The sequence below is a fragment of the Scyliorhinus canicula genome, chromosome 2, assembly GCF_902713615.1.
Source record: "Scyliorhinus canicula chromosome 2, sScyCan1.1, whole genome shotgun sequence".
Classification (NCBI taxonomy): Eukaryota; Metazoa; Chordata; class Chondrichthyes; order Carcharhiniformes; family Scyliorhinidae; genus Scyliorhinus; species Scyliorhinus canicula.
The window spans coordinates 196,786,748-196,806,653 of NC_052147.1; the positions used below are offsets into that span (position 1 = coordinate 196,786,748).

Consider the following 19,906-nt stretch of genomic DNA (forward strand, 5'->3'; position numbering starts at 1 on the left):
TGACATTTCATTTCCTATATTTATCAAAGAGCGTGAAGGGAGCCAGGAGTTTAGAGTACAGCTGACTGGAAGCAGAGTCAGAGGGCAGAGGTCCAGTTGGTCTACGGGGCAGCTAATTCTGTAAAGTAAGAGGGGATGGAGGCTAGGGCAGTTGCATGATCCTCCTGTAGGATGTGGGTGGTGAGGGAAACCACTGGTGTCCCCGTTGACTATACCTGCGGGAAGTGCACCCAGCTCCAGCTCCTCCGAGACCGTGTTAAGGTACTGGAGCTGGAGCTGGATGAACTTCGGATCATCCGGGAGGCAGAGGGGGTTATCGAGAAAAGTTACAGGGAGGTAGCCACACCAAAGGTACTGGACAAGAGTAGCTGGGTTACAGTCAGGGGAAAGAAAACTAACAGGCAGACAGTGCAGGGATCCCTCGTGGCCGTTCCCCTTCAAAACAAGTATACCGTTTTGGATGCTGTTGGGGGGGATGACCTACCGGGGGAAGGCCCCAGCGGCCAGGCCTCTGGCACTGAGTCTGGCTCTGGGGCTCAGAAGGGAAGGGGGGAGCATAGATCAGCAATAGTAATAGGAGATTCAATGGTTAGGGGAATAGATAGGAGATTCTGTGGTCGCGAGCGAGACTCCCAAAAGGTATGTTGCCTCCCGGGTGCCAGGGCCAGGGATGTCTCGGATCGTGTCTTCAGGATCCTGAAGGGGGAGGGTGAGCAGCCAGAAGTCGTGGTGCACATTGGTACCAACGACGTAGGTAGGAAAAAGGGTGTGGAGGTAATAAACAAGTTTAGGGAGTTAGGCTGGAAGTTAAAGGCCAGGACAGACAGAGTTGTCATCTCTGGTTTGTTGCCGGTGCCACGTGAAAACGAGACTAGGAATAGGGAGAGAGTGCAGTTGAACACGTGGCTGCAGGAATGGTGTAGGAGGGAGGGCTTCAGGTATTTGGATAATACCTGATAGGGGCAGCAGGGTAGCATGGTGGTTAGCATAAATGCTTCACAGCTCCAGGGTCCCAGGTTCGATTCCCGGCTGGGTCACTGTCTGTGTGGAGTCTGCACGTCCTCCCCCTGTGTGCGTGGGTTTCCTCCGGGTGCTCCGGTTTCCTCCCACAGTCCAAAGATGTGCGGGTTAGGTGGATTGGCCATGCTAAATTGCCCGTAGTGTCCTAATAAAAGTAGGGTTAAGGGGAGGTTGTTGGGTTACGGGTATAGGGTGGATACGTGGGTTTGAGTAGGGTGATCATGGCTCGGCACAACATTGAGGGCCGAAGGGCCTGTTCTGTGCTGTACTGTTCTATGTTCTATGGAGCGCATTCTGGGGAAGGTGGGACCTGTACAAGCAGGACGGGTTGCATCTGAACCAGAGGGGCACCAATATCCTGGGTGGGAGGTTTTCTAGTACTCTTCGGGAGGGTTTAAACTAATTTGGCAGGGGAATGGGAACCGGATTTGTAGTCCAGCAACTAAGGAAGCCGATATTCAGGACGCCAAAGCACGTAGTGATGCAGTGGGGAAGGTAACACTGACAAAGGAGAGTACTTGCAGGCAAGGAGATGGGTTGAAGTGTGTATACTTTAATGCAAGAAGCATCAGGAATAAGGTGGGTGAACTTAAGGCATGGATCGGTACTTGGGACTACGATGTGGTGGCCATCACATAAACTTGGATAGAAAAGGGGCAGAAATGGTTGTTGGAGGTCCCTGGTTATAGATGTTTCAACAAGATTAGGGAGGATGGTAAAAGAGGTGGGGGGGGGGGGTGGCATTGTTAATTAGAGATAGTATAACAGCTGCAGAAAGGCAGTTCGAGGGGGATCTGCCTACTGAGGTAATATGGGTGAAGTCAGGAATAGGAAAGCAGCAGTCACCTTGTTGGGAGTTTTTAATAGGCCCCCCAATAGCAGCAGAGATGTGGAGGAACAGATTGGGAAACAGATTTTGGAAAGGTGCAGAAGTCACAGGGTAGTAGTCATGGGTGACTTCAACTTCCCAAACATTGAGTGGAAACTCTTTAGATCAAATAGTTTGGATGGGGTAGTGTTTGTGCAGTGTGTCCAGGAAGCTTTTCTAACACAGTATGTAGATTGTCCAACCAGAGGGGAGGCCATATTGGATTTAGTACTTGGTAATGAACCAGGGCAGGTGATAGATTTGTTAGTGGGGGAGCATTTTGGAGGTAGTGACCACAATTCTGTGACTTTCACTTTAGTTATGGAGAGGGATAGGTGCGTGCAACAGGGCAAGGTTTATAATTGGGGGAAGGGTAAATACAATGCTGTCAGACAAGAATTGAAGTGCAGAAGTTGGGAACATAGGCTGTCAGGGAAGGACACAAGTGAAATGTGGAACTTGTTCAAGGAACAGGTACTGCGTATCTTTGATATGTATGTCCCTGTCAGGCAGGGAAGAGATGGTCGAGTGAGGGAACCATGGTTGACAAGAGAGGTTGAATGTCTTGTTAAGAGGAAGAAGGAGACTTATGTAAGGCTGAAGAAACAAGGCTCAGACATGGCGCTGGAGGGATACAAGATAGCCAGGAGGGAACTGAAGAAAGGGATTAGGAGTGCTAAGAGAGGGCATGAAAAATCTTTGGCAGGTAGGATCAAGAAAAACCCCAAGGCCTTTTACACATATGTGAGAAATATGAGAATGACTAGAGCGAGGGTAGGTCCGATCAAGGACAGTAGCGGGAGATTGTGTATTGAGTCTGAAGAGATAGGAGAGGTCTTGAACGAGTACTTTTCTTCAGTATTTACAAATGAGAGGGGCCATATTGTTGGAGAGGACAGTGTGAAACAGACTGATAAGCTCGAGGAGATACTTGTCAGGAAGGAAGATGTGTTACGCGTTTTGAAAAACTTGAGGATAGACAAGTCCCCCGGGCCTGACGGGATATATCCAAGGATTCTCTGGGAAGCAAGAAATGAAATTGCAGAGCCGTTGGCAATGATCTTTTCGTCCTCGCTGTCAACAGGGGTGGTACCAGAGGATTGGAGAGTAGCGAATGTCGTGCCCCTGTTTAAAAAAGGGAATAGGGATAACCCTGGGAATTACAGGCCAGTTAGTCTTACTTCGGTGGTAGGCAAAGTAATGGAAAGGGTACTGAGGGATAGGATTTCTGAGCATCTGGAAAGGAACTGCTTGATTAGGGATAGTCAGCACGGATTTGTGAGGGGTAGGTCTTGCCTTACAAGTCTTATTGACTACTTTGAGGAGGTGACCAAGCATGTGGATGAAGGTAAAGCAGTGGATGTAGTGTACATGGATTTTAGTAAGGCATTTGATAAGGTTCCCCATTGTAGGCTTGTGCAGAAAGTAAGGAGGCATGGGATAGTGGGAAATTTGGCTAACCGATAGAAGACAGAGAGTGGTGGTGGATGGCAAATATTCAGCCTGGAGCCCAGTTATCAGTGGTGTACCGCAGGGATCAGTTCTGAGTCCTCTGCTGTTTGTGATTTTCATTAACGTCTTGGATGAGGGAGTTGAAGGGTGGGTCAGTAAATTTGCAGATGATACGAAGATTGGTGGAGTTGTGGATAGTGAGGAGGGCTGTTGTCGGCTTCAAAGAGACATAGATAGATTGCAGAGCTGGGCTGAGAAGTGGCAGATGGAGTTTAACCCTGACAAGTGTGAGGTTGTCCATTTTGGAAGGACAAATATGAATGCAGAATACAGGGTTAACGGTAGGGTTCTTGGCAATGTGGAGGAGCAAAGAGATCTTGGGGTCTATGTTCATAGATCTTTGAAAGTTGCCACTCAAGTGGATAGAGCTGTGAAGAAGGCCTATGGTGTGCTAGCGTTCATTAGCAGAGGGATTGAATTTAAGAGCCGTGAGGTGATGATGCAGCTGTCCAAAACCTTGGTCAGGCCACATTTGGAGTAGTGTGCGCAGTTCTGGTAGCCTCATTTTAGGAAGGATGTGGAAGATTTGGAAAAGGTGCAAAGGAGATTTACCAGGATGTTGCCTGGAATGGAGAGTAGGTCATACGAGGAAAGGTTGAGGGTGCTAGGCCTTTTCTCATTAGAACGGAGAAGGATGAGGGGCGACTTGATAGAGGTTTATAAGATGATTAGGGGAATAGATAGAGTAGATAGTCAGAGACTTTTTCCCCGGGTGGAACACACCATTACAAGAGGACATAAATTTAAGATAAATGGTGGAAGATATAGAGGGGATGTCAGAGGTAGGTTCTTTACCCAGAGAGTAGTGGGGGCATGGAATGCACTGCCTGTGGAAGTAGTTGAGTCGGAAATGTTAGGGACCTTCAAGCGGCTATTGGATAGGTACATGGATTAGGGTAGAATAATGGTGTAGGTTAACTTCTTAAGGGCAGCACGGTAGCATTGTGGATAGCACAATTGCTTCACAGCTCCAGGGTCCTAAGTTCGATTTCGACTTGGGTCACTGTCTGTGTGGAGTCTGCACATCCTCCCCGTGACTGCATGGGTTTCCTCCGGGTACTCCGGTTTCCTCCCACAGTCCAAAGATGTGCACGTTGGATGGATTGGCCATGAAAAATTGTCCAAAATTCTTTGATTAAACTAGGACAAAAGTTCGGCACAACATCGTGGGCCGAAGGGCCTGTTCTGTGCTGTATTTCTCTATCTCTACTATCAGGTCGTCAATTTATTTTTATTCTTTTCACAGGGTTTGGGCATCATTGGCTAGGCCAGCGTTTATTGTCTATTTGTAATGAGAATCCTCGAGATGGTGGTGGTGAGCCTCTTTCTTGAACAACTGCAGTCCATGTGCTATAGGTACACCCACTGTCCTGTAAGGGAGTTCCAGGATTTTTGACCCAGCAATAGTGAAGAAATAGTGAAACAATTCCAAGTTCAGGATGGTGTATGGATTGGAGGGAAACTTGCAGGTAGTGAACCGCAGTGGAAAGTGCACAACGTCTGCATCAAGAGTGAAGGTGGCCAAGGCGCCGCGCTGTCGGTGACGGTTATGTTGGAGGGTCTCGGCAGAATGACTGACTCGCTGGGGGATGTTACCCAGTACCAGTCCGCTCTCAGATGGGAATAGCCTAGGAGCTGTGGAACTTGTCCAAGTCGCAGGTGGGCATTTCTGAGACGCTGCAGAGCATGTCCCAGTCACTGAGGAACATTACCGAGGGCGTCAACACGATAGTGCGGACTATGGGGAGCCGCCAGGGCTGACGAAGCCAGATGATGCAGGGGCAGCCGGGCTCGAACCAGCAATCCCTCCGTCCCAAGGTGAACGCAGGGCCTTGTGGGCACCAATCAGGGGTGTTGGATGCCAAACTAGACCTTCCTATGAAGTGGCGATGGTGGCCACCAGCTCCCCCAAGTTCCACCCACTGACGAGGCCACGTTTTGCAGTCAGCACCTGGTACAGTGCGGCACAACAGCGCATTTGTGTGTTGGGGGGTGAGGAGGGTGAGGGGGTGGTGGGGAGAGAGGGGCAGCATCAACGGGAGACTGAAGCAGTGGTGTGATACATTAAAAAACCTTCACCACAACCAGTATGACGCTTCTGGTACAATGCGGTCCGACCTCCAAACCCTTGCCCATCTCCCCAGCATTGGGAATCCTGGACCATCCCACCCCACCCCGCCCCCAGGCACACTGCGTGCAGGTGATGGGTGTGAGCGAGCATTGAGCAGACAGGCAGGAGTCAGACTATGGCAGAGATTGAGGAGCAGCAGCGCTCAGCTCTCTGCGCGTTACCACCTCCCACCCCTGCCCTCAACAGTGACCCGCTGATCGTGCCGGCACAGTCCCAGCACCCTGGATTGATGTCACACAGACCCTGGGAGGGTGGGAAATGGGGGTGTACCAATGACAGACCAGGCCACCTCCTACATGAAGCAGATGATGAGGGCCACCCTCGCCCTATGGGCTTGCCAGACCTTCGTTACCCGCTTGCCCTCCAGCCTCTGGCTGGTCCTCAGATTCCTCCACGGGATCGTCCTCCAGCCCCTGTTGGTCCAACGCCTCCTCCTCGTCCTCGGCAGTGGCCACCTCAGCACGTCACCCCACTGCAGTGCCAGGTGTGGAGGACACAGAAGACCACCACAAAGCAGGTGTTTCTCCAGGGGGATGTACTGCAGTGCACCACCAGAGTGGTCGAAGCATCGGAACCATACTTTGAGCAGACCGACGCACCACTCAATGACTGACCGGGTGGCTGCATGGGCCTTGTTATATCAGGTTTCCGCATCAGTGACCGGTCTCCGTACTGGCATCTTTAGCCAGGTCCAAAGCTGATATCCCTTATCCCGCAAGAGCCAATTGGCTATCCTGGGGTAGTCCTCAAAGAAGCCGGGGATGTCTGACTGCCCCAGGATGTAGCTGGCGTGCACACTCCCTGAGAAGTGTGCACACACGAACATGAACCTCAGGTGGTGGTCACACACGAGCAGGATGCTCAGGGAGTGGAAGCCCTTTCTGCTGACGGTGGGCACTCCCAGATGGCCTGGTGAGCGCAAGGCAAAATGAGTGCAGCCTATCAGCCCCTGGACCGCAAGGACATAGCACTGGTGCCACACCATCTACTTGTTGAGGCGGAGCCTCCTGCGGCAAGCGCTGAATGTCATTTGCTCGAAAGACCAGCAACGCTTGTACATCCTAGGCCATCGCGGGCCTTCCCCTCTGGGTCTCACCCTGGCCTGATGGACGGCTGGGTCCTCAGGGTCTGTGGCAGGGCCCTGCACATGGGTCGCCACCTCGGGTCTCTGTCAACGCAGCTGCCATCGCCTTCTCTGGCGCCTTGGCCACCCAGCCCGCCAGCAACACCACTCGGGCAAGTTCAGCGGGGTCCAAAATAACGTCCATACTGTTCAATATCTGTAAGGATTTGGGAGAGTGTGAGAGACTGACAACCAATGAAGTCTTCCACCTCGGGACCCTCCATTCCCCCTTTGATCCCCCTAACCCAGCACGCCCTGTCCATGAAAACCCGGCCGTAGCCGGGGCCCCACTCACCAGACACCAGGCCCTACACCCGCATATAACTTCACCTGGACCGGGCACATGGCGAATGGTTATGCGTCGGTCGCGGGTCTCGGTTTTTGGCCTCTCCCGCTATTTACCGGCCTCGCAGTGCTCTCGTTCGAGAGCAAAAAGGCCACTGAATTACACCTGAGCCATTTTTTCGGAGAATCTCGCCCTCAGAGGATCCTTAATCTTTGGAATTCTCTATCCTAGAAAGCAGCGAAGGCTGAGTTGTTGAATACATTAAAGGCCATGTTAAACATATTTTTGATCAACAAGGAAGTCACAGGTTAAGGAGGGGCAGACAGAAAAGTGAAGTTAAGACCATGATTAGATCAGCCATGATCTCAGTGAATGGCGGAGCAGTCTGGTGGTGCCAAATTGCCTACCTGCCCCCATTTCTTATGTTCTTACGCACCATGGCATAGCATGCAGAAGCCAGGCAGACTCTAACATTTAGGTTTGCTAAATTATCTTGAATTTCAGGTTAGAACATCCTTTAATTAAAAAAATCCTATCATCCATATTCTCATGCTGAGAAGTTGGAGACTATCTGGTTATGAAGCTGATCCTGTTATCTCCATTAATCAGCTGGTGCAACATGCAAAAGATAGACTGAAAACAGTGAAATACTCGTGTACTGTCTACTATTCTCACCACACAAGGCTGTATTTTCCCTATGTAGCCATAAAATCTGGTAACAGATTTTCAACCCACTAAAATGTTCCGCTGGATTACATAATAGACATATTTATTGCTTTTCTGAAATTGTTCCATCATTGGTTACATGAAATCAGCATTTAAAATCTGTGGATTCATGAATTTAGTCATGGACTTGGATGAGCAAATGCAAAGCATGGAAGGTTCCCGTACCAGCCTCCCCGAACAGGGGCCGGAATGTGGCGACTAGGGGCTTTTCACAGTAACTTCATTTGAAGCCTACTTGTGACAATAAGCGATTTTCATTTCATTCATTTTCGTTAGGGGAACAATAGCCAGAGCAAACTGGCTACTAAAGAGATGTCAGGTTCTTGACTGCCTGATTCTTCGAGTGAGTTCGGGAACTGGACCTGATTACTTTCTACTGGGCATACTTACAGCCACAGTTGCCAACTGTTTTACCAGCGACCTTTAAATAACAATCACAGCTGTTCCATTTTCTTTTTATCACAGAGTCTCAAAGCTCTATTAAACATAAACCCACCAGCTGGCAATGCCGCCTGGGCCCCGGGGGGTGCCCTGCCCTTATGAGGTGGGATGCAGGGAGCTCGATGACCCCCTTACTGGTGAGTTGTGAGCATTGGGTGGGGGGGGGGGGGGGGTTGTCTGGAGGCCTCGATTGGGGTCTAGAAATTGGGGCACCATTTAAAAGTGGGACTAAGTGCAGCTTTGAAAATGAAATGAAAATCGCTTATTGTCACAAGTAGGCTTCAAATTAAGTTACTGTGAAAAGCCCCTCGTCGCCACATTCCGTCTCCTGTTTGGGAAGGCTGGTACGGGAACCGTGCTGCTGGCCTACCTTGGTCTGCTTTAATAGCCAGCGATTTAGCCCAGTGTGCTAAACCAGCCCCTTGGCAGGGTGCTCCTCGCCGAGACCCAGAAATGAAGCACAGTTCCGTTTAATAGCGGGATCGTTCTCAGCAATGCCAGCATTTGTAAACACCCAGCTAACACGCTCAACACGGGACTCTTTCATTTCCGTTAAATCACGCCCAGTGCAACTTACTAAGGCATCACGGAAGCGTCATCAGACAAAGCAGTCTCGAGATCATGTGCTTGCTTGTCAAAAGCTAGGTTTTTTTTTAAAACATTTCAGTTTTCTAAACGCTACATCATATATTTAGGGATCAGATGTCATTTTTAAATTCTGTTGTTTCCAGAAATAAATTAATTAATATTCACCATTCTGACACTTTGTTAACTGTGATTATTTAAGCAGACATCACTTAGAAAATATCATTAGAATTTGGTTCAATCTAAATACTGGAATGTTCCAATTTGACTTTGCGCTTTTTGTCGGCAAAAGTATGGGAAGAAAAGCTAAATGTAATTTTCAGAAATCTTGGTCAGAATTCTGCCCCCCAAGCCGGGTGGGAGAATCGCCGGGGCGCCGAGCGGGTCCCGCCACGCCGCCCCGGCACCCGCACGCCATTCTCAATACCTGCCTCTAATTCCAAGCCAATATGAGCATGAAGCTACAGGAAGATGGCAACCTAGACAAACTCATAAAAAAGTGTTTTCCTGTTCCTTCCATTAATTTATTGATTCAAATTATGTGCCAGTGTATACTGCTTTGTTAATTTGGTGGTCTTCACTCACCAAGAATTTGTTAGTTCACTGATGCTCCCTGCTCTATGAAATTAATTCATGGTTGTAGCTCTTAGATTAATTACGTTTTTTATGCTTCTTATTGATTTATTGCTCTGCCTTATGTTCCATTAAATCTTCATTCACTGGTGCCTACAACCCCATTAATTTGTAGATTTTGTTGTTGTACTTGCTGCTCCATGAACTTATTTATTCAATAATTTATTAATTTGCTACTGTTCACTGAATTCACTAGCGCATGCTGCCCATTAATTTAGTGTTTGCTCGCTACTGTATTGATTTGCAGGAACCTTATTTACTCTATGATATCCCCTGTATTGATTTGTTCGCTACTGTATTGATTTGCAGGAACCTTATTTACTCTATGATATCCCCTTCTTCATTAATTTGCTGTGTATGTTGCTCTATGAATATTTTTATAGAGTGATGGCCAGTGCTCTAATAATCATCCATTTACTGTTGCCTACTTATCTAACTGCAATGTATATTGTTGATGAGTGGTTATTCGTGTGGCTTGTTTTCCATTTGCAGTTATCTCATGTCAACCATTGTGGATGTGCATTTTCATACTACCTGTAACTTGGAGAAAAACTATTCAATATTGTGCAGGTATTCATTCGCCATGGAAATGTCAGGATGAATAGCTTACCATCACCTTTTAAGAATACCATGTGGATGGATGGATGTTTCTTGGGTGAAGCAGAATATTGCGGATGCTGGAAATCTGAAATAAAACACAAAATTCCTGAAATACTCAGCAGGTTACGCAGCATCTGTGGAGAGAAAGGTTAACTCTGTTCCTCTCCAACAGATGCTGCCATAACCTGCTGAGTGTATTTCCAGTGTTTTCTGCTTTCATTTCACTAGTTCTTGGGGTTTTAGCAGTGAAGGAGAGCTCATTGTATTGTTTGATAATCTATACCATGGCAAGGCTGTGCCGACCCTTTTCTAGTGAAGTTTTACTTTGCTTTGTTGCAAAGCCATTTCAAGTGTATAACAATGTGGAAATATATTAAATAGCCTCTTCCTTTCAGTAAGTTTCTTTTGTGGAAAAGTAAATAATTCAAGAGTCAGGTCAGATGTATGACTCCCAACAGGAGTTGTGAAGCCATCAGATGTGCATTCCCAGATTAAAGATGATTCTTCAGTCTATTTGATCTCAATCTTCCAATCGTACCACCTTGCAATGAGAGAATCATTCTAATGGATTTGGAGTTAAATCCAGAGTCTGACCACAAACACTCTTCTTAGCAACCCATTCCACTTGTTCATCACTTTTGCATAAATATTCTTTATAACAGATATTAAAGTAAATACATAACAGTGTAAATAACAGAAAAAACGCTTAATAGGAAATAGAAAACAGTGGAAAGCCATGCAGAACACAAAAAATAGAGGGGGAAACTGGAAAAGAAGGGCAAACGAAAGTGTCTGAGACTAAATTAGTTGGTAACATGGAAGGGATCCCAAAAATCTTTTATAAAATATATTTTAAAAATTAAAAGAATAATTAATGCAATTGTGGAGCTGGTTACGATCCCAGTTGGTGTTTTGGTGATATAACTAGATGGGAAGATCCCAGAATGGATGCCTGACACAAAAGGCCGTAACTATTACTTTTTTTGTAAAATGTGGAGGACCAGAGTCACAACTCCCTAATTAGTTTTAGCAACAAGGAAAAAACATTTATTACACATGAAAAATTGTATTCTTATAGAACACTCCTTTACTCCCCCTTTAACTGAACAATTACCCACTGGTTTTAAGATTAGCACAGATTACAAAGTATATCTTAATCTACAATGGGGGGAGAAGGGGAGGAGAGAGACTCTCTCTTCAGAATTCCCCCAGATGAATGTCATGTGAGAATTTCCAAACTCCCCTTCCAAAAACACACTTTAAAATCTTCTGTCACAAGTATGCTTTCCCTCAGTAGTTTGCATTCCGAAATCCAGACCAGGGGCAGGGGGTCCCGGCGAGACGGAGTGGCATGAACCACTCTGCGTCGGGCCACCCCAAAGGTGCGGATTCCTCTGCACCTTCAGGGGCTAGGCCCGCCCCAGAGTGGTTGGCGCCCCGCCGGCCAGCAGGGATGGGGCTTGGCGCCACGCCAACAGGCACCGAAGCTCCTCCGCCAGTCGCCACATGCCCAGGATTGCCAGCGCGTACTGGCGTCATCCCCGCGCATGCGCGGGAGGGTTCGTCCCCACATCGGCCATCGCAGAGGATAACAGCGGCCGATGCGGAGGAATAGAGTGGTCCCATGGCACAGGCCCGCCCGTGGATCGGTGGGCCCCGATCGCGGGCCAGGCCACCGTGGGGGCACCTCCCGGGGTCAGATACCCCCGCGACCCCCCAGTACCCCGGAGCCCGCCCGCGCCACCAGGTCCCGCCGGTAAGGGACCTACTCTAATTTATGCCAGCGGGACCGGCTACAGACTTCGGCCCATCGCGGGCCGGAAAATGCGGGCAGCTCCGGCGCCCATTGAGTTGCGCCGGACCCCACCATTCTCTGAGGTAGGCGGCGCAACTCACGCCGGGCCGGTTTTTGGGGGCCGGGAGAATTAGGAGGACAGCGGGGGCGGGATTCACGCCAACCCCCAGCGATTCTCCCACCCGGCGGGGGATCAGAGAATCCCGCCCCAGGGTTTCCATATTACACTTATAAACAAAGCTCCTGCTCCACTTTAAACAGCAAATCCAGTCCAGGGTTTTACACTAACACTTATAGGATTGCATTGTCTTGAATGCTCACAACTGCTTTCACTCTCAATTCCCAGACTGAACTAAAATGACATTAATCGAAATTGAGATTAAATTAGATTAAATGAGAACAAATTTGATTAGCAAGAAGACGGTGATTGCACTGTCCACGGACGCATGGGACCTAGGAGCGCGGGGGGGGGGGGGGCACCCATGGTACTGGTGAATGTGTGTATGCCCAAATGGGACAACGTGGACTGGATGAAGAAGCTGTTAGGGTCTATCCCGGATTTGGATTTGCACCAATTGATCATGGACGGGAGTTTAATTACGTACTGGAGTCAAGCTTGGATAGATCAAGTCCCAACTCAATGGCCAGGTTGGTGATGGCGAGGAAGTTGGGGGCATTCATGGACCAGATGGGGGTGGTGGACCCATGGAGATTTAAGCACCTGGGGGAGAGGGAATATTTCTTCTTCTTCCATGTACATCAGGCATACTCCCATAGCCATTATTTTGCGGTGGGCAAGGTGATTCTGAATGGAGTTATGGGGGCGGAATATGCAGAAATAGTGATCTCAGACTACGCGCCACACTATTGGAATGTTAGGTTTAGGTTGGGGCGGATAAAGAGTTTTGTGATAAGGTGGCACTGGCGATTAAGAATTATGTTGAGCTGAACCAAAACAGGGAGGTCTCTGCAGCCACATTCTGGGAGGCATTGAAGGCAGTGGTTTGAGGGGAAATTATTTTGTTTAAGGCCCATAGAGATGGGGTTGAGCAGTAGGAAAGCAGAGATTGTTGGAAGGCATTGTAGTCAGTGGCCCCGACTAAAGAGTTGCTGGCAGAAAGCAAAAAGCTGCAGGAACAGTCTTATTTGTTGGCAATGGGAAAAATGGTGGGTCAGCTACACCGGCTATAGGGGGTGCAGCAGAGCCGGAGAAAACAAATGAAGCATTTGAGGCCTTTATTGGGAGTTGTACAGGGCCAAACCTTGGGCGAGGAAGCAGATATGGGCCAGTTTTTGGATGGGTTGGAGTTCCCAGAGGTGGAGGAGGGGAAATGGCAGGCATTGGAGCAGCCACTGGGGTTGCAGTAGGTAATGGAATGACTTGATAGGATGAAGTCGGGGAAGGTACCGGGGTTGGATGGCTTTCCCACGGAATTTTATAAACAGTTCTCGGCGGAGATGGCTCCCCACCTTTTCAATATGTTTAATGAGGTGGTGGAGAGGTGGGAGATGCCGGATATCCAGATGCAGGCGTCAATTTCTCGGATTCCGATGAAGGACAAGGAGCCAATGGAGTGGTGTCTTATAGGCCCATCACACTGTTGAACACGGACGTGAAAGTATTGGCTAAGTTATTGTCGAGGGGGCTGGAGGGGTGTGTGCCAGTTGCAGTTTCAGAGGATCGATTGTGAAGGGGTGGCAGCTCTCTGGTAAATTAGAAGGCTATTGAATGTGATTATGACCCACTCAGGGGGTGCCTGAGGTGATTGCATACAGGGATGGAGAGAGGTTTATGACCAGGTGGAGTGGCGGCACTTGTTCGAGGTCCTTAGGAGGTTTGGGTTTGGGCCGAAGTTCGTGGCCTGGGTACAGCTATTGTACGCTTCCCCTAGGGCGAGTGTGAGAACGAACGAGCGAGACAAAGTCAGGGAATTTTTGGGGACAAGGCAGGCATTCCCGTTGTCACTACTGCTGTCCACATTGGCGACTGAGCCCTTAGTAATTGCACTCCAAGCTTCAAATGAGTGGCAAGGAGGATAGAGAGCACAGAGTGTCTCTGTAATCTGATAATTTTTTGTATTATGTGCCGAATCCACTGGAAAGCATGGGGAGAATTATGGACTTATTGGAGAAGTTTATGGCCTTTTCCAGGAATAAATTGAATGTCGAGAAAAGTGAGATCTTCCTGGTGAATGCTTTGGGGCGGAATGCAAATTTGAGATACCTGCCCTTTAAAGTGGATAGGGTTAGATTCCGATATTTAGGGATTCAGGTGGCATATGATTGGGTCACCATGCTAGAGAAATTTGATGGGTCTGATAGAGAGGGGTTGGGGGATTTCAAAAGATGGGACACCATGCATCTGACATTGACAGGTGGTAAAGATGAATGTGTTGCCATGATTCTTGTTTATTTTTCACTCCCTCCCAATTTCCTTCCAAGGGTTAGTCGGGTCCTATTGCAAAGAAGATGGTGATGAGTTGCCTTCTTGAACCGCTGCAGTCTTTCAGGTGAAATGAAAATCGCTTATTGTCACGAGTAGGCTTCAATGAAGTTACTATGAAAAGCCCCTAGTCGCCATATTTCGGCGCCTGTTCGGGGAGGCTGTTATGGGAATCGAACCGTGCTGCTGACCTGCTTGGTGTGCTTTCAAAGCCAGCGACATAGCCCTGTGCTAAACAGCCCCAGGTGTTGGTAAACCCACTATGCTGTTAGGGAGGGAGTTCCAGGATTTTGCCCCAGCGACAGTGATAATCCGGTGGTATAGTTCCAAGTCAGGGGGGTGAGTGACTTGGAGGTGAACCTCCAGGTGGTGGGGTTCCCAGATATCTGTTACTCTTGTCCTTCTAGCTGGTATCAATTGTGGATTTGTAATGTGCTGTCTAATGAACCTTGGTGAATTCCTGTGTGTGCATCTTGTAGATGGTACACAGGCTGTTCCTGTTCATTGCTGGTGGAGGGTTTGAATGTTTGTGGAAGGGAGGGCAATCAAGCAGACTGCTTTGTCCTGGATGGTGTCAAGCCTCTTGACTGTTGTTGGAGCTGAACTCATCCAGGAAAGTGGAAAGTATTCCATTACACTCCTGACTTGTGCCTTGTAGATGGTGGACAGGCTTTGGATGGTCAGGAGGCGAGTTACTCACTGTAGGATTCCTAGCCTTTGACCTGTCCTGGTAGCCACAATATGAATATGGCCAGTCCAGTTCAGTTTCTGATCAATGATAACCCCCAGGATGTTGATTGTAGGGGATTCAGCGATTGTGGTTTTTAAAGTGCCCAATTCTTTAATTTAAGATATCCAATTTAATCGGCCTGAAAACTAGGCCTTGATTATTATTACATTCCCTCCTGTTGATCCAGTGAGCGTCAGCGAACCGGATGACATAATCCTTACCAAACCATCTCAACGAGCAAGTCCTCTGAATCCTGGTTTTACAATATCATCCGTAGCCCACATAATAACAACAAATTTAAATGAAGTAAAATAATATTTAAAAACTCGCCTTCTCTCCATGCTCGTTAAACTGCCCCCCTTGCTCGTCTCAATTGGCGTACCGCCTTCCTGGTAGATAGTCGGTCAAAGCTCGCCTGGAGTTCCTTCCTCTTTTCCAACTGTTCTTCTGGCAGAGTTGAGGGATGTTCACTCCCCGAGCTCCTATCCCCAGAAGTCCACAAATACTGCTGAAACTAAAACTCCAAAGTTTCTCTACCTTACAAGGTCCCAGTTTTTAAGCAACACTGCATATCTCTGCTGGACTATTTATTCACTCTTCACAAGGTAGCCTTCTCTCAGCACAATAGAAAGACAGTTGGAACTTAACCAACCCCACATACAAACAACTTTGCCCAGCATGAATCTAACTATAGGTTTTACTCTTCCAGGCACGGAAATATTAAATTGAGCACAATTAAAACTACACCTTATTTCTAATGTTTGCTAACACAAATACAAATCCTTTAAAACTACCTTTGTTTTCTGAACAAGCTGTTTAGGAACGAGGAACAGAATCTTCTTATGTAGGTAGATAACATGGCTGAGGTACTGAATGACAGCTTTGTATTGGCCTTCACAAGAGAAGAGCATGAATTTAATGGTCCAGATCTTCCGGTTTCTGGACTGGAGATTGGAAATGATGCAACAAGACTCCTCAAAAGCCCCAATACAATGACTCCATAGAAACTGCCCAGAAGTTTGAACTCCTGATGAGCTTACTCCCTGGAACCCTTCAGATAAGTCTCCAAATTGGAGTTTGAGTTGGAAACTTTGGACGCTTCTGACTTACTGTGGTAGAAAGTATGTTTACCGTGTATTAGGTCCAAGGTTCAATCCTTAGCATCTCCACAGATTTGGGCGGCACGCTCGTACAATGGTTAGTACTGCTGCCTTACAGTGCCAGAGACCCGGGTTCAATTCTGGCCTTCTGTGACTGTGTGGAGTTTGCAAGTTCTCCCAGTGTCTGTGTGGGTTTCCCCAGTGTGCTCCAATGTCCGCCCACAGTCCAAAGATGTGCAGGTTAGGTGGTTTGGCCATGGAAAATGCACAGGGTTATGGGATAAGGTGGAGGAGTGGCCCTAGGTAAAGTGCTCTCTCTCGGAGGGTCAGTGCAGACTTGATGGACCAAATTGCCTCCTTCTGCACTCTAGGGACTGTATGGATTCAATGTACATTATATACCTCTATATTATCCTGCGAGGCATCCCTTTGAAGTTGAAGAGTCATACCTAATTAAGTCACCCTTGTGTCACATTGTCACCTTCAATTTTCTTCAATGTACTGCCTCCAGGGTGCATATTGACCTCTTACAGCTACCAGAATTTAACACAGTATCTAAGCTGACAAGGGCACTGTCGATTGACCTCTAGGAATTTAAACTTAAACTAATTCAGCAATATAACGTTGCATACTATTTGTTTAATTTGTCATCGTAAAAAAAAATACAGATGGTAAGCAATGAGTGAAATCTCACACCTCGACCAAATTGTCCATTCCATTTCTCCACTCCAATCCCACTCTCCGAGAGCTCAATGCCAACCATGGAGTATACTTAACATCCATTTCTTTCCTCCAATATGCCCATCCGAATACGCATCCATTCTTAACTGCATTTGCCACTGATAAGTTCCAGTGCCAGGATTGTGAGCTGTCTACTAGGCTATCTGGAATTGAAGTTTTAAATATAATCTTCAGTATTTTTAACACAAAAGTTGAATACCTGTGAAGGGGCAGAGTCTTAGACATTATATCCAAATCATTTTCAAAGATCTAGTCATATGCTTTGATCATCTTCCATCAGTTTCTGAAGTGGTTAAAAATCATTGACTGCAATATATTCCTGTGGGCATACTAGGCAGCTGCAATAACACTGGACAAAGGGCTTCTTTGATAGCACATGGGAGGGCCGTAACCACATATCACCGTTGTCCAGACAACAGGACTGCAAATGTGTCCAGATAGCAGCCCCTTAGGGGCCAGGCACTCGAGGTCTATAGACATTTGTTTATTGATAGTATAGTCGTGTATGTGCCTTGTTAATCATTGGATATTGTTATTCGGCAAGCATAGATTTTTCTGTAATTGGTCAGATACTACTGTGGGAAACCAATGAAGTAATTAATAATAGTAATCTTTATTGTCACAAGTAGGCTTACATTAACACTACAATGAAGTTACTGTGAAAATCCCCTAGTCGCTAAAACTATTAGTTGTGATTGGATATGGATTACCTTCAAACAATTTTGTACAATTTTGATTGGTGAATGCAAATTACTTGCAACTGAAACTGAAAGATATAATTGCTGCAGTATTCCTTTGTTCAGTAAGTTGGGAGACCACTTGTTGGATGACTAGCGCCCATGCTATATCTTGAAATAAAGGCCGTTTTAAAACTCCAAGAATTTCCATCTGCTCACTTGTGTGATTGAGGTGCACTATAGCTAAATAGCTTATTCCCTCCCACAACAACCTGAATGCAGAGCGGAGAGACAGAGAGAGAGAGAGAGAGAGAGAGATGTGCAGCAAGCTTCAGCATGAGGGATAATAAGCAGTAGAACTTGGTCTGATGACTGGGCATCAGAGTTCACAGACATCATCCCAAGACTGGTAGTTTAAATAGTTATAGCTTCAATTGTTAAAAACAATTAATTATGAGAAGGAACAAAACTGTTTTCAGAATACCACACTTTAGAATTTCTCACACATATATTAAAATATTTTAACACTGTTTCAAACAGTAAGTTTAGGATTCCAAAAAAATGTATTTTGTGCAACCACTTAATCGGAGTACAAATTAGCATGTACAATCTGTTCTTATCATTCCTTGTAACACAATTTCTTCTGCAATTCTAGTCTCAAGTGAAAATCTTTCATTGACTTGAATTTACTGCATCAAAATGTCCACTACACATCGTACCTCATACATAGCCTTAAGATAAGAAACAATTTCATGAGTAACTGGAAATTCAGGCATTTTTAGCCAAGTATTAAAACCTGGAAGGTCAACAGAGTATAGTCAACAGCAGTTTTGTTTTGTTGCCTTACCGGTCTACCCTCTCTTTGAGAAGATAAAGATGATGATGCACTCCGATGAGTGGGAGTTGATATTTTGTGAGCAGGCGACATACTTTTCTCCTCTGAGCTCATCCTTACTGATGGCGGCTTGGCGTATGTGGTAACAGCTGCACTAAGGCCTTCGCTTAAACTTTGAAATTACCACTTGACTTCTTTACGTTAACTAACATTATTCCAATCAGCACAGCAGCAACAACACTGGGAATTCTGGAGCTAGTGCTGCTTGTTGTTTACAAGTCTGACCTAAAAGAGAAAATAAAAATGAAACAATGAAATGTATCAAATTAAATAGATATGGATATTGACAGAACAATTGTTTTAAACCAGAAAACAATTTACAAGTTGCACTCAACAGAAGAAACAGCCAATAAAGTTAATCAAAATGTATCTAATTCCACAGGCATTAAATCATTTGTACCAATGATTTGGCCCCAAAATATATTACCAATCGCAGTAACTTGAACTCTAATGTATATGAACACTTCCTCATTTTATTGTGCACAGTGACACTTCACAACCTGCACATTGTTCTACCTTTAAAATGTGGGCATCCATTCGAAATTTGCAATGATTAAACTATTTGCCCATTGTTCGCAATTAGCAAAGGTGCCTCACCATTGATAGATTCTTCAAAAGTTATTTCACGCTCTGAATTTTAATAAAAATGTTAAGATTTTGACTGTAAGACATCAATTGAGATATTTAAAAACTCAGTTTACATAGCCATTATTTTCTGTTATTGACCTAGGTGGTTTACTTGGAAGTTATTATTACTCTCACCCAGCCATTGCTCCACACCACTCTCATCTCCACTCCCTTAGTACAAGGTACATAAACTTGAACGAAGATGGCAGACAACTAGTCAGCACCAGATCTGGCTGGACCACATAGAAACATTATATGGTCCTGCTCTTGTCTGTGAAAACTGATTATTAATCCAGGATCATCCTGGAATGCAAAAGTAAACCCTGGTTTCTTTTCTCCACTGCGAGCTGTCTTCTTAGAGCCCACGCACCTTCTCCTTCACCCTCAGCTCCAATAAGATCACAGAACTCATGGACAACTTAGCACCAAGACCAAGATCATCTATTCAGCAGTCTTTGCCAGTTCCCTCCCTTCCCCTAGTCCACTGTGCCAAATTGTCTCCAAGGTTCTCCTGTGACCTAGCCCTTAAATTGTACCTTTTCCCAGTTTTTCTCCTACCTTCTCTCATGCCTTCTCCAAGTGCATCTTGTCCATGAGGCCCAACTCTGGTTACTACACCAAAATTTGCTTCCTAGCTTTCAAATCCGTTGATATTGTTAACAACTATCGCTTTTCAATTGCCCCCCTATTGTTCAAATCTACCATCTTCACCCCTGCCCACAAAAAAACCCATGTATGCTGCATTCTTGCAAACTACCACCCCCATCTTCAACCTCCCTTCCCTCTTGAAAGTCCTTACCTGTGCTGTCACCACCCAAATCTGGCCTAACTTTAAATATCAGGCGTTTACTGAGCAACCCGTCATGTGTTCCACGGTGGAGGAAGACAGCCTACCATTGGCTGAGCTGGCCACAGGATTTCCCAATGAATGCACCCTTCGCTGCCAGGAAACCAGTGGTTGAGGTGCACTGTT

At 46.5% G+C, this 19,906-nt stretch overlaps 1 protein-coding gene across 6 annotated transcripts in view; it reads right to left on the reverse strand.

The window, feature by feature from the left end:
- Positions 1–19,906, reverse strand: part of osbpl6 (oxysterol binding protein-like 6) — a 302,726-nt gene that overhangs the window by 192,152 nt on the left and 90,668 nt on the right. For all 6 annotated transcript variants that reach the window (XM_038789304.1, XM_038789305.1, XM_038789300.1 and 3 more), the window contains one exon: positions 18,259–18,531. In XM_038789304.1, coding sequence (XP_038645232.1) covers positions 18,259–18,360 — 102 coding nt within the window. In that variant the 5' untranslated portion in view covers positions 18,361–18,531. The remainder of the gene's footprint in view (positions 1–18,258; positions 18,532–19,906) is intronic.